Genomic DNA, 15,272 nt, shown 5'->3' on the forward strand with positions numbered 1-15,272 from the left:
AGATTATTCTTGTTACATGATTATGTTATAATTTCAGTGTGCAAACCGACTGTACCAAGAGACTCTTCCTTCATGCATTCATTCAGTGTTTTACTGTTGTTTATGTGCTGCCACTGATTCTTTGGTATGGTATGGTTTTTGCTTACCACAAGGCAAATATTTTATATTTGCCATTCTCTAGGGGATGTAGGCTCAGATAATTTATTCAAAACATTTTTATATTTACTCTGTGATTTTTATAGTGATCAAATCCAAAACCATTGACCAGTATAACAGCATCTTTGTTCTGCAGGGACTCTTCTGTATAAAGCCCTATTCTACAAAAATTAATTTCATGAGGCTAGGTACAATTTATATGAGTCACACTGAGTTAAACACGTCCCATAAGTTAGTGTCTGTGATTCCTCCACAACTCTTGGAAGCAAGTACTATTTATTGTTATCCCTATTTCATATGAGGAAAGTAAAATTTAAGAGGTAAATCAACTTGCCCATGGTCACATAGCTAAGGTGATAGGACTCACATGCAGGATTTTAACTTCCTTTAATCTTTACAAATATTGGAATGAGTTTTGTTAAAACTGCTTCACAATATCCTTTATTTTTTGATTGCTAAAAGTGGGTACATAATCTGAATACATAATTTAAATTTGATACTCACTTAATCCTTAGTTTAAATACTATAAAGGACCTTGATTCCCTAGGACCTAGCATAGCATCTGGGATAGAATATATGCTTAAGAAATATTTGGTAAGTGGATACTGAGATTTTGCACAGGTCCAGAAGACAAACTGCATACATAAAAGTCAAATGTGTACTTTTGGAGCAGTGACCCAGCAAATCAAAATCAGCCTGTAAGGGCAGATTTTCTAACCGAATGCCACGATGACGGAAGAAACCACAGACTAGCCACATGTCTCAGCCTGACTCTCAGAGATGAAATTCTGCCTAACAACAGAGGCATTTTGTCTTTGTTTACAGACAGTGGAATGTCTTTGGCAAGACTTTAATGATTCCACTTCAGCAGCATTTTGACAAGCAAGTTTAGCATGGATGAGACCAACAATAGCAAATCAACAGTGAAAAGTTCACTCGTAGTCAAGGCCAAACATTCATTTGAATATTTTATTTGGCAGTGGGAGGGGGCTTCTCTGAACAGTTATTTCAGAATTGACATAATAGGGAAGAAAGAGTACTTCCTTACAGAGCACCTTCTGCTCCAGGACCCTAGAGCACATGTTGCATAGGACGTCATTGAGTCTTGCACTTTATTTCTTGGTACAACTGATTTGATCACTTCAATTCTCAAGGTCTGTGGATATCAGCAGTGGATAGCTCAAGTATGGAGGAGAATTTGAGAAAGAACACTGGATTCGAAGTTAGTTGACCATGGGGAGGTCATTTCACCTTCAGTGTTCTCAGCAAAAAAGTACAGGAGTCAGACTATTTTCTTCAATAGCCACAGCTCTGTCAAGACAGGCCTGTATCCTATTAATATTTGCAGCTTCAGTTATAAGCACACAATGATATTTTTGTTGAGTTGAACATATGTGTGATGAATGAATTTACTTAGGGTTGGGCAGAATGACTCATGTTTCTCTATTGGAAGCACTAGTGATATTTTAAGTCAGATCATAAATTTTTCGTTTTGTAAGGCATGTCACTTTTGTGGCTTCTGGACAATGAAAGCCATCTCATTTCAACAAAAACAAAATATGCCCCTTTACCAAACACACCATGAAGAATGCGCCTATTCTGGGTCCCATCTCTTTACAACCTTCACCGACAATGTTTATCAATTTAAAGTTGCTATTTTTCAAATGCCATTTACTGACTTTTTCCTTTTCACCCAGGCATATGCTATGATGTTGTCATTGTCTGACAAGGAGTCCCTCCATTCTACATCCCACAGTTCTTCCAATGTGTGGCACAGTATGGCAAGGGCCGCGGCTGAATCCAGTGCTATCCAGTCCATTAGCCATGTATGACGTCACCAAGGTTGATCAGAGTGGGACCAAGTCCAAGAGTAGCATGGCTCTTCCACATAGGACTATTTACAAGACTGCTGAGCAGAATGCCTTATAAACCTGAAGGGTCACTCATTTAAAGTCTGGTGACCTTAAACTGAATGATTAAAGAAAAGGAAAGAAAGAAAGAAAAAGGAAACTATTTATTCTCGATATTTTGTTTTGCACAGCAAAGGCAGCTGCTGACTTCTGGAGGATCAATTTGACTCAAATGATTCAATGGAAATGAAAAACTTGCTGGGCAGAAGGCATCTTCCAGTTCACCCTGCCCTAGGGTGTGGGGGTGAGAGGGGCAGTTGAGATGGCAGCATTGATATGAATGAACGCTCCATAGAAACCGAATCCTTATTTGTACAAGGTCACCTGACATGATTGGGAACAGTTGCTTTTAATTGCAGGTCTAATTTTTTTGTTAAAGTTTTATGTAATTTAACCCTTTGAAGATGGAAGTAGTTGGATGAAATGCACAGTGAATTATTATATAAACTGATAACAGGGAGCACTTGTTCCCCCTTAACATTTGCCTTCTTAAGTACATTGTTTAAAACTAGGGAAAAAGGGTGTGTGTATATTGTAAACTATGGATGTTCACGCTCAGAAGGTTAGTCAGTGAGGTAACCTGTCCATCACCCAGTACCACTGTACCACTAATAAAATGTTTGCCAAATCCTTGTAATAACATCTTAATTTTAGACAATCATGTCACTGTTTTTTAATGTTTAAATTTTTTTGTGTGTGTTGTGTGTATCATGTATTTATTTGTTGGCAAACTATTGTTTGTTGATTAAAATCGCACTGTTCCAGTCAGCCACTATTTTATGACATCTGAGGCACACCCCTTTCTGAATTTCAAGGACCAAGGTGACTCGACCTGTGTATGGGAGTGCCAGATGGTGTTTGGCTTTTCTTAACATTCCTTTTTTCTTGTTGTTGTTTTGTTTTCCTTCTTAATGAGCTAAATACAAATAGATGCAACTTAGTTTTTGTAATACTGAAATCGATTCAATTGTATAAACGATTATAATTTCTTTCATGGAAGCATGATTCTTCTGATTAAAAACTGTACCCCATATTTTATGCTGGTCGTCTGCAAGCTTGTGCGATGTTATGTTCATGTTAATCCTATTTGTGAAATGAAGTGTTCCCAACCTTATGTTAAAAAGAGAAAAGTAAATGACAGACTGTATTCAGTTATTTTTCCCTTTATTGAGGAACCAGATTTGTTTTCTTTTTGTTTGTAATCTCATTTTGAAATAATCGGCAAGTTGAGGTACTTTCTTCAAATGCTTTGTACAATATAAACTGTTATGCCTTTCAGTGCATTACTATGGGAGGAGCAACTAAAAATAAAGACTTTCAAAAATGATGAATCCCTCTGCTCCGTCTGGTATTTTCCCTTCTCCTGCAATTTTAGTTTCCCTTTGGGATTCAAATGATTTAGAGATACAGTATTTGAGAACTGATGCCCTCACAGATGCCAGAAATGATTACCCTTGGATCACAATGAGTCCTGCTCCTTGTTCTGAATTTTCTCTGGTGCAAAGTAAAGGTCCATGTGAACTTGTACCCAGTCCTGGGATCCCTCTATGAACACAACACCCATCTTAATTAAGACAGAAAGCAGCTTACAGTTTTTCTAGTGGATTTTACAGAGTATGCTACAAGGAGCTTTCATATTTTCATTCCTTTTGTTTTAATTGGTGGTTCTGGGGATGGAACCCAAGACCTTGCACATGTTAGGTAAGTATTCTACCATTAAACTACATCCCCAGCCTTATTTTTGCTTCTAATTAATTCTACAAATACTGTTATTTAATTCACAAACAAGGAAAAAAACTCCTTCAACTTTCTTATGTTCCTTTTAAGGTCAATATACAAAAATCCTTTCTTTGTAGTTGTAATCAGAGAGTAAACATGGTTTTCTTTTTTTACTTACGGCCAATACATGCATGCACGCGCGCGCGCGCGCGCGCACACACACGTTATTGCGTAATGCTACAGATTCTTCAAAAGCAAGAATTTAGCAGTTTGATCTATAATTTTTTAAAAGAATTTCATTTTTGTTGGAAATTTAGGTTACCTTCTGTTTATCACCAGTAAGATCAGAGGGCATTACAATTTTCATCATATATAATTATTTCTGGATGTTCATGAATGTATATGTAGAATTGGAATATAATGAATATTACTTCTAGGGATAAATTCTCTGGTGGAGGAGTAATTATGAATTTTTTGCTCTTTAGATATTAATGCAAAGTTGTTTTAGGCTAGGGTTATTCTAATCTTGACCAACTGTCTTTATTTTATTTAACAAGTCCTGAAGAATATGTAAGTATGCCGTGTGGAAATATATCCAGACTAATTTCTCCATTCATTTTTTCTGTTCATTCTTTACCATAATGTCAGATAGTGAATCTTCTTACATCATTTCTAAGTATTTATAGTACAGGAATTAAAAATAGGGGGTACATGTATTGATGTTTTTAATAGAAAGTATACACAGGAAGAAGTATTCAGGAAATAGACTTACGCTATAAATAACTAAGGAAAAAGAAAAAGAATCCAGTTTTTGGGACATAAGAATAACACATTCGAGAATGTGGAGATGTGGAATGTGTTATACACTTTTCTGTTGAAAGAACACACCTACAAATTGTGAAGCAATTCAGGTACTCCTAATGCTACCCAGTCTTGGTTAGACTTTGACCATGACATTTCAGTTGTTGATGCTTATTCCTCCAAATTCCAAAAAGGCTTTCAAGCCTTACATTTCTGCTTTTTCTTTTTCCACTCATTTCGCCAGCCGCACACCACAAGTCTCTGGGGGAAGGCAGTGAGACATCTGGGAGACAGTCTTAGACTTGGAAACCAAAGGCCTGGGTTTGAGTTCTGCCTCTATTATTTATTGGCTTCACAGTCTTGGTGAAGTCCTACATTTCATCTGTGAAACTGGGATATAATATTGTTTCTGATACAGTGTTGGGTTTAGGGATGTGAATCAGTGCTAGAGCACTTGCCTAGCATACATGAGGCCTTGAGTTCCATCCCCAACACTGCAAAACAAACTAACAAAACAAAAGTTTCTGAAAATATTTGGGAAAGGTTCTAAAGTGATGTAATAGAACATGTGGACATGAGTATATACACTCACGTACATGAACACTGCTGAGAAGTAAGTTTTCTAGCATAAAGAAATCAATTCTAGACTATGCAAAGGTGGATATTGAGGTTTCCTACAAAAAAGTAGAAATGTTTTTCTTTATTTTTCTTTCCCTCCCTCTCCCCCTTCCTTTCTTCCTTCCTTCCCTTCTTTCTTTCTGTGCTGAGGGTTAAACCCTGGGCCTCACACACTAAGCATGGGTTCTACCACAGGAAGAAATGTTTCTTTTTAAAAATAGAGGTTTAAAATAAAGCTTATCCCTTTGAAAACACGAAATTCAATACAATGGCTTTTCTGTAATTGACAAATAACATTTGTAATACATTTATGGGCACAGCATATTTTTATATAAGTATACATTGTTGAATGGCTAAATCAAACCAACATATGCATAACATCACATACTTTTTGGTAAAAGCATGAGCTATCCACTCTCTTAGCAAATTTCACATATCTTATATACTTTTATTAACCACAGTCACTGTGATGAATCTCAGACCTCTTGCTGTTTTTTCCAATATGATTTTTGCAAGCTCTCAAAAAATTCAAGAAAAATTAAGAAAACACATTAAAAGAGTAAGCACGTTCATAATTTTATTTACATATAAGGACAATCTATCAATATTATTTCTGTATACAACAAATAAAATGAGTTTTTCCTGTAAGTGCTCATTTTTATCAATAACATGCTAAAGCCAGGCATCGTAGAGAAAGCCTGTAATTCTAACTTTTGGTAGGCTGAGGCAAGAGGATCACGAGTTCCATACATAGCCAGACCATGTCTCAACAATGACAAAAACTCATGCTGAAAATGTGTATATCCATTGTTTATTAATCTTCACAATAGGCTTATAGTCGGGCAGCTTTATTCCTGTTTCACAGATGAGGAAACTGGAGAGCAGAGAGTTTAAGAACTTTGCTCAGAGAAACCCAGCTGGAACTGGCTGGCTGAGCATGGAGGGCGGGACACACTTATTGTCTCAGACCTCCTGGTTTAGGTAAAGCTGAAAAGAAGCCAAAAAAAGCCAAACCTAGGAAATGTGCCTTCTTCCACGCAGAGTAAAGTTGTCAGAACGATGTGAATGTGTCCAGGAGACATTCAGGCGTCTGAGTCTTGGCTATGAAGAGTTTGACAGGCGAGTGCCAAGGACTGGTTCCCAGGTTTTTAAAATTCAGGATATCTCAGGTCAACAATATGAGTGCTTTTGAAAGATCTGAAATGTTTCCTTAATTAGGGCCTTAGTCACCTTGTCTGCAAATTCTTTGCAGGTAGCTTGAGTTTCCTCCTTATCCTTTTTGAAAAAGAAAGATTTACTCCAAACCTACATCTGACATCAACATGGCATGACTTAAGTCCTCTCTGAAATGGTTAGCAGACTCATCGTGAGAGAGAGGAAGTAGGAAAGCAAGTCCAGTTAAGATGTGTACTTATTTCATTCTGTGCAGGCTAAAAGGAATCTTGAATGGAAGGAATTCAGGGAGGAGTGGGAAGAGTACAAAAAGAAACTTAGTAAACAGATTGGGCCCAGGAGCCCTGAAGAGAGCCCTGAATCTACTCCAAGAGACTTGGGCTAGGATTTAATTATTCATTATTTTTGTATAGCCATTTTAAATATAAGAGACTGACCTTGATGCAGCAAATGTATAAATTTTAAAAAGGAAAAGAAGCACCTTACATCCAGTAGGATGTAGAGTGACTATTCCAAAAAACTAAAATAACAATTGTTGGCAGGAACATGCAGAAACCGGAATTCTTGTGTTCTGTTGGTAAGAACGTAAGGTTCAGCTAGGGAAAACAGTATGGCAGTTCCTTAAAATATGATTCCACTTCTGGGTATACCCAAAAGAACTAAAATCAAGGTATCTAAAAGAGATTTATACACCCATTTTCATAGCGGTATTATTTGCAATAATACTGGAACAACCCATGTGGCCATCAATAGATGAATGGATAAGCAAAATGTACACATATGCATACAATAGGGTATTATTCAGTCTCAAAAAGGAAGAAAATTCTGATGCTGCACACTGTAACATTGAGAACATTTTGCTAAGTGAAAGAATCAAATCACAAAAGGAAAATACTGTATGATTCCACCTAGATGATGAACCTAGACTAGTCAATTTTGAGAGGTAGAAAGTAGACTGGTAGTTGCCAGGGCTGGTGGAGATGAGATGTTAGGAGTTGTTTAATGAATGTAAAAATTTCAATATTACAAGATGAGAAGAGTTCTGGAGATTAGCTGCAGATAGATGAATGTGCCTTAAAATTGTTCATATGGTACATTTTCTGTAATGCATATTTTACCATTATTAAAAAGAAAAGAAAACCTCATATCGTTCTTCAGATTGAAAGAAATTAATTCTATTCAACTTAAGTGGAGACATAAATTACCAGGTAAGTATGACAGAACTCACATAATGGAAGGAAAATCACTGTCATCAAGCCTGTGACAATGAGAGACAGTAGCAGACACCTTTCTAGGCTGTTAGGGTGAATCATCTACCATAACTTTTAGTCTCTGTTTTTGTTGTTGTTGTTGCTTTGGGTCCATATTAAAATTCTTGAGATAAAGCATGAAATTAGCTTTACTTGAGAGCAGGAAGCACTGAGAGCATCACTCCATAGAGTTTGGAAGTGGGGCTCCTGTTGCTGTTGCTGCTGCTGCCACCTAGGTGTTGCCCCTACTGCTTTTGCTGAACCTCCAATTTCCTTCAGTGACCCTTTGCTGCTACTGATGGAGTTGTCCTCTCTATAGCCTCAATTCTCACCAGTGCCTTCTATTGTCCTTCCCTGGAAACATACTAGCAAGCAAGAGAGGGGAATGAGATCTTTTGAGCATCTAAGCCCCATGATGGAGGAATGGAGCTGGGTACCAATAGACCATATCTGGCGTAGGATTTCTGGAACTGGACATACATTCTGCATAATGGAGAAAGCCTCCAATAGCTCCACACTATCCTTCAAATGAATACCAACATGTCTTCAAATAAATAGCAGGGTACTCCATGACCTGGCTATTTCCTACCTCTTTAGCCTCTCCTTACTTGCCTATATATATATGCTATCAACCACTAAATCACTAAGTATATACTTACTGTATATGTTATCAATCACTAAATTCAGTTCCACTATAGTCTACTGTACTCTGTGCATTTGGAACATTCCCTCTTCTCTCCCTCACAATCCAGAAGCTCATCCCCTTATTACCTCAATCATATACTTAGTAGGCTAAATTCACTTGTTCTTTAGATTTTTAGCTTACACATTACTCTTTCAGAGAAACTCCCTGGTATCTTCTTGCTCTCTTCACCTATTACTGTAGATTAAATACTCCTTGTGCAGTCTCTCATTAAACCACTTACAACACTTTCAGAGCACCTACTGTAATTTGAAATTATGTGTATTTTCATGATTTACTTAAGAATTCATTTTCTAAGATGTTAGGCTCCATGAATGCACTATGTCCAGTTTGATAATTCTGTATCCCCTAAAAAAGATGGCACATTGTGGCTATTCTATAAATTTTATTCAATTAACGAATAAGTAAATTGTCTGAAAACACATACTCTAAACAATAATCCAGTTACTTCTAAGAGGTGGGGATGGCAACTTTTTATATTGTATGCTTTTAATTATTTTAATGTTTTCAACAAGAATAAATTATTCTTGCCTATTTAAAGCATGTATTTCTTTTTATGAACATCAATCATTATAAGGAAACTCTCAGTTTTGGAATTCATCTTAAGAAATAGTTAGTGTTGCATGTTAAGATTTGCATATGTGGATATCCATGAAAAGAAGATTGTTGAGAAACTGCTATATCTGGGTGCTCATATTGAAGTACACGGGCCAATAACTACAACATATTAACTGAAGAATCTGGTTACAAAGGTCGGGAAGTGATATACCACACATAACATTTTGTTGGCTGATGGAATCATGAATGAAATTTATATGCTTTATGCTGTTGTTTACCTATATTCTTATATGATCTAAAAATCAATGCTAATTTTTAAATGAGACAAACATTATTATTAAGACATGAAACTGTTCCTTTCCAATTCCATAAACAATATAGAGTACAAAATGCAAAAGTCTTGCCTGCGGGAATGAATAGGTGCCTCTGGTCATCAACTGTGAGGGCTGGATTAACCCAACTTGCTCACTATGCAGGTGACCCAGAGAGATGTAGAATGATCTTGTTTCTATTTGTTACCAACTAAAAGAAAACATATCTTTACCACAATAAATTTATTATCTACCTTCAAAAGTACAGTATTTATTTTCTATGTTGATTCATATCAAATCTATTTCAGTTTGAGGTTCTAATTAATCATCAGAAATGTGGCTCTTAACTGAATTGTATTGAGTCCTTATAAACAGGAAAAAAATGTGGTCGGAAGAGTTGTGTAAAACCCCTGCCCCAATTTCATATCTTAGGCAAAGCTAACTTTCAATACTTTCCCTCCATTACTTTCCTGGAAGATAAAACTTTGTCTTCTTCCAATCACCTTTATAACTAGCAGCATCTCTAAGCTCGGTTTAAATAGATTAGAACAGAATCAGAAATCCCCCAACGAAGCAAAGTTTACAAGGCTAGCACAAGGCTTGCTGGTGACATGACCTCTTCAAACAATATTTTCTTACTACCACCACTAAAGCCTCGAAGTCTGTGATGGTCATGTTCTCTTTACTCAAAATAATAATGTAGAATGGGTGAGTTCATTCAGCATTATAGGTAATTAGTGGAGCCAGTCCTTTTCCCTGTGATAGCTAGCTAAAGAAGGGAATATTTTTTGTAGAGATCAGAGAAAGGTGAAAATGACTGCAAAGGGACAGGTTTGAGGCACTCTCTGAATGAGCAAGGCTGTATGAAGCAGAGGATAGTGGTGGCAATCTGTTTTCCTGGGTTGGGAGAAGAATGGGCAAATTTTTGGTTTGCTTTGCTCTGTTTATTTGCAAAGACTGGTTCTTTCATCGGAATTTACTTGCTAAAGATGAAAGTAAGGACCAGGATCTTTCATTTGACAGTATAAAAACAAAACAACAATTCAAAATGTCAGTAAAGAATGTTTGGTAAGTGAATCTATTGGAATAGTGTAAATGTGAGGATTCGATTAACTCCATGGCTTTACAAAACTCTTTTAAACAAAAACTCTGACTACAAGATAGTAATTTATGCCGTGTACAGTGAGTGGCACATGCCTGCCACTCCCAGGTACTTGGGAAGCTGAGGCAGGAGTTTGAAGTCCAGCCTGGAAAACTTACTTAGACCCTGACTCAAAAATGAATGAATGAATAAATAAATAAATAAATAGATTGTTTACCTTTGAATTTATTTACAGAGAAAGAAACATGGTCTTTGCAGAAAAGTACTCCCTTGCTAGTATGCCTTCTGTGATGTCTACTGTTAGCGATCGAGTAAACTGATGACGCATGCTTTACTCTCTTTCCATGTACTTAAAATCTCTAGTTCCTGTCCATTTTCCCCTGTATGTCTAATAAATTTTGTGGAATTAACTCAAAATTAATTGAGTTAATTATTTTCAGTTTTTCCTAAAGTGTACCAAATAATTAAAGAATAACTAGGGCAATCATTTTTTCTCATTGATGTTAGCATTCAGAAATGACCTAGGTCTACTGCATAAGCAATAGCAATGTGGGAAGGGCATGGATTAGAGTTAAAGAAATCTAGAGTCTTCTCTTTACTACAAGCTAACTATATGACCTCATACATGACAGTGATTCCCAAACTTTAATTATTCAGATTTCACCACAATGTTTGCCATATCTGTTGTACCTCCTAGATTATTACCTACTTTACATAACTTGTGTTCTTTTTTTTATGCCTTGATAATTTTATTTGAAATGGGGATATAAGCAGAAACCACCTGCTATCAATATCACTTAATCATGGATGTATGCACAATAAAATATTATATTATTAGATTGTGAATAGGTAACTGTGGTCAATTTTATTGTTTCCTGGACATATTAAAAAGTCCATATTCCTGTTAAGGAGAACTGTTTAATAGAGTGTCAAGAGAAGTGACACATACAACCTTTGGGCCAAATAATTCAATTGACAATGCAATTTCTCTCCACTGTCTTCCCTTGACTTGGCAAAGAAGAAAAGTGCTGAACTTATGAGAGGGGAAGTCTCACTCATCCTTGGTCCCTAAGTGACAGTGTCACATATTTCTTTCCATCCTAAACACTAACCCATATAATATATGTACTAGATTAAAAAATATACTCTTGTACAGTTCAGCCCCCAAGGCTGAACTTGTATGGTTTTAGCCTACAGTAAAACCCAGCCTTTCCAGATTAATACAACACTCTAGCCTAACTGTGACTGTGGGATCTTGCTCTATTTACTTCTGGCTGACAAAAAGGAGTAACAAGAAGTGTTGTTGAGATGTTAAAGAAAAATAAGCTGTGATTGAGGACTTTTGTTTTATGAACACTGGAAAAATTACTAAAACTTTTGATCTTTGGTTTGGATATCAAGAAAATGATGGAAAACAATTGGCTGTCTGATGCTGAGTGAAAAACTCCTGAAGGTGATCAACGTTTGGCGCGTGATAAAACTTTTATTTTGTAAAGTTGCGTGACACTATGCAACACAGAACAATGACATTTTGAAAGGTACTGTGCTGTTAACACTATCCTAGGCTCTAGGGTTATAAGAAGAAAAGATGATATTTTGGATGAAGTAAGGCTCTCATGTGGAAATGTTGGATGGAAGTCCTCTATGAGAGATCTGGGTGAAGCATGTGAGAGGAAGAGGGAGCTAGGAGGGTGCTCTCAGTCCTTATCTATGTGGTGAAAGTGTTGAATCAAGGAGATGTACCAAAAAACCAGGTTTAGAAGAAAAGTCTCATTTGGGATATGTTTTGGACTGTAGTGTTTTAAAATACTATGTAAAACAATAGTTATTATTCATTGATTCCCTACCATGCATACAGAACTAAGGACAACAACTTTCTTTCTTTTTTAGCTCTCACAGCAATTTTGCCAGTGAGACAGACATTATTGTTTTTATTCCTACCTTATCATCTGGGAAGCTGAAGCTAAATTGGTTAGGAAACTTACCCAGAGTTGCATGGCAGTTTAATAAAAAGGCTGGATTGGGTATGGTGGCTTGTGTCTATAATCCTAGCTACTTGGGAGGCTAAAATTGGGAGGACCACAGTTGGAGGCCAACTTGGGGGTGAATTCATGAGACTCCCTATCTCAACCAATAGCTGGGTGCCTGTAGATGTAAAGTAAGAAGCTCTCTAGTCCAGGCAGGCCCAGTCATAAAGTAAGATCCTATCTCGAAAATAATCAGAACAAAAAGAGATGGAGACTTGGATCAAATGCTAGAGTGCCTACCTTGAAATAGCAAGTGTGAAGTCTTGAGTTCAAACCCCAGTGCCACCAAAACAAAGCACAAAAAACAAGCCTGGGAACTCTCTCAGGGGTGAGCAAAACCAAAGTCTATGTGCTCAGTCATTCCTTCATCCCAATAACAAGGGATAGTAGTCCACTTTCCCAATCATTAACAAGAAATTGTGCTTCTCTTTATCAACTCTGTCCTGCTCCTTGTCTGGAATTTGCTCATGAGGACAGCCTATGACATATCCATGTGCTTAGAATTTTCCTGTTTAAACAACACACTTTGCAGAGGAATGCAAGGGCTGAGGGTTGCAAGATCAGTGCAGCTATGCAGAGTAGGATGGATGCCACATAACTCTGACCAATTACTCACATATGTATTGAACATGAAAACTATTTGTTGGTTTCCTACAATTATCCATGGAACCATGGAAGGTTCTGGGTCACTGAAGACTAGGTGGTTGCTTTCCAAACAAAGTCCTTTCATAATGTACTCAAGTTTGTGTAAGTATGAGGAGGTGGGAGGGGGGATGCAAGGGCCAAGCAAAGTGACAGATGGATTCAAAGAAGTCAGCAATGGGATGTGATGTTATCAAGTTGGCTTTAAAGAGAATCTCAGAAAAACATGTCAAAGCAAGAGGATGCACAGACCGTAAAAACTCATAGAAAGCTGTCCAGCTCTTGGTACTTTTTGTGTTCTAATATATGATTTTACTTTTAATAGTGTTGGGAAGACTGGAGACCAACTGAATTGTTTATTTAAACTCATAAATGCAAACTGTCTTCTCACCTTTATCCAATACTCTGGAAATTATTCATGCTTTGCAATAAAGTGAGGATTCCCTTAAGATAGGAAAGAAAAGAGGAAGCCCAGGGGAAAATCCACACTGTTTAACCCAGACACACCCAGGTAAGGATTACATTTCTGTTATTAACTAATATGGGAGGATTGGGAAATCATTTTATCTCTTTGAGCCCCAGTTTCTTTTTTTAATTGTGAAATGGGGACAGTAAAAACTACCATATAGGTTTGCAGATTACACTCACTGGATATGTAAAGAAATTGGTGTATAATCCATGCTCATTAAATACTATCAATAAGTGACAGCTTTGAGTTTCACTATAATTCCTTCTGATATTTAAATTTTTTATTTTTATTTCACCTTTTTGAATAGGTAGTATCCGTTCAGCATAAAAATTCAAAAGTAATAAATGCAAACACAGTAAAAGCTGGGTTTTCTTCCTTTCCCTCTATTCCAGAAATTTGGTATTTCTAATGGACACACTGAAATTCAAAAAACAGACAGTACAAAACTTTCCATGGTGCTATAGTCTCAGCGCTCAGGAGGCTGAAGCAGGAGGATTGTGAGTTCGAGGCCAGACTAATTGACATTGTGAGACCCTGTCTCAAAAAAGAAAATAACAAAAAGACTAAGATAGCAAGTGTTGATGTGGAGCAATGATAACTCTCACGATTCACTGGAGTGAATCGTGTTGTAAGAGTCTTGGATCTTTTCCTAGAAGCACTGATATCATTTCTTTTATCTCTTCCATAAATAGTAGCACACAGTGCACTCCTGGATTTGTTTTTACTCAACTTATCTTGGAGATTACTGCACATAGTGGATATAAAATTCCAATTCTTTTTTTCCTCCCTTTCTTCCTCTTATTAAGTTCATAAAATTCTATTGTGCCATAATTTTATTGATTAGTACCCTGCCAACAGACATTTAGGGGTGTTTCCAATATTTTGATATTGCAACAATATAATGAATATCTTTATAAGGAATCACAAAATTACAGGGTTAAACAGTTTGGGCACTAATACAGGCCTATAGAACTGTCACCAATCTGCAGTGGCACCTTTAGCACAGAACATTGCATGTTTCCTAACCAAATAATACAACTTTTTTTTTATATCTTTGCAATTTGAAATGATATGACATGGTGCATTTGTTTCATTATGAGTGAGATTGTATACCTGACTTCAAACTATATTACAAAGCAATAACAATAAAAACAGCATGGTACTGGCACAAAAACAGACATGAAGATCAGTGGAACAGAATAGAGGACCCAGATATGAAGCCACACAACTATAAGCAACTTATCTTTGACAAAGGAGCTAAAAATATACGATGGAGAAATAGCAGCCTCTTCAACAAAAACTGCCGGGAAAACTGGTTAGCAGTCTGCAAAAAACTAAAACTAGATCCCTGTATATCACCCTATGCCAAGAGTAACTCAAAATGGATCAAGGATCTTAATATCAGACCCCAAACTCTTAAGTTGATACAAGAAAGAGTAGGAAATACTCTGGAGTTAGTAGGTATAGGTAAGAACTTTCTCAATGAAACCCCAGCAGCACAGCAACTAAGAGATAGCATAGATAAATGGGACCTCATAAAACTAAAAAGCTTCTGTTCATCAAAAGAAATGGTCTCTAAACTGAAGAGAACACCCACAGAGTGGGAGAAAATATTTGCCAACTATACATCAAAGGACTGATAACCAGAATATACAGGGAACTTAAAAAACTAAATTCTCCCAAAACTAATGAACCAATAAAGAAATGGACATGTGAACTAAACAGAACTTTCTCAAAAGAAGAAATTCAAATGGCCAGAAAACACATGAAAAAATGCTCACCATCTCTAGCAATAAAGGAAATGCAAAATAAAACCACGCTAAGATTCCACCT

The 15,272-nt window shown here is 36.7% G+C and overlaps 1 protein-coding gene across 15 annotated transcripts in view; it reads left to right on the plus strand.

Annotated features, from left to right (window-relative positions):
• The window catches only part of Mecom (MDS1 and EVI1 complex locus), a 542,504-nt gene extending 539,111 nt beyond the window's left edge, over nt 1–3,393 (plus strand). For all 15 annotated transcript variants that reach the window (XM_020185217.2, XM_074073823.1, XM_074073819.1 and 12 more), the window contains one exon: nt 1,854–3,393. In XM_020185217.2, coding sequence (XP_020040806.1) covers nt 1,854–1,988 — 135 coding nt within the window. In that variant the 3' untranslated portion in view covers nt 1,989–3,393. The remainder of the gene's footprint in view (nt 1–1,853) is intronic.
• The last annotated feature ends 11,879 nt before the right edge of the window (nt 3,394–15,272 follow it).

Source organism: Castor canadensis, chromosome 5 (assembly GCF_047511655.1).
Source record: "Castor canadensis chromosome 5, mCasCan1.hap1v2, whole genome shotgun sequence".
NCBI classification, from domain to species: Eukaryota; Metazoa; Chordata; class Mammalia; order Rodentia; family Castoridae; genus Castor; species Castor canadensis.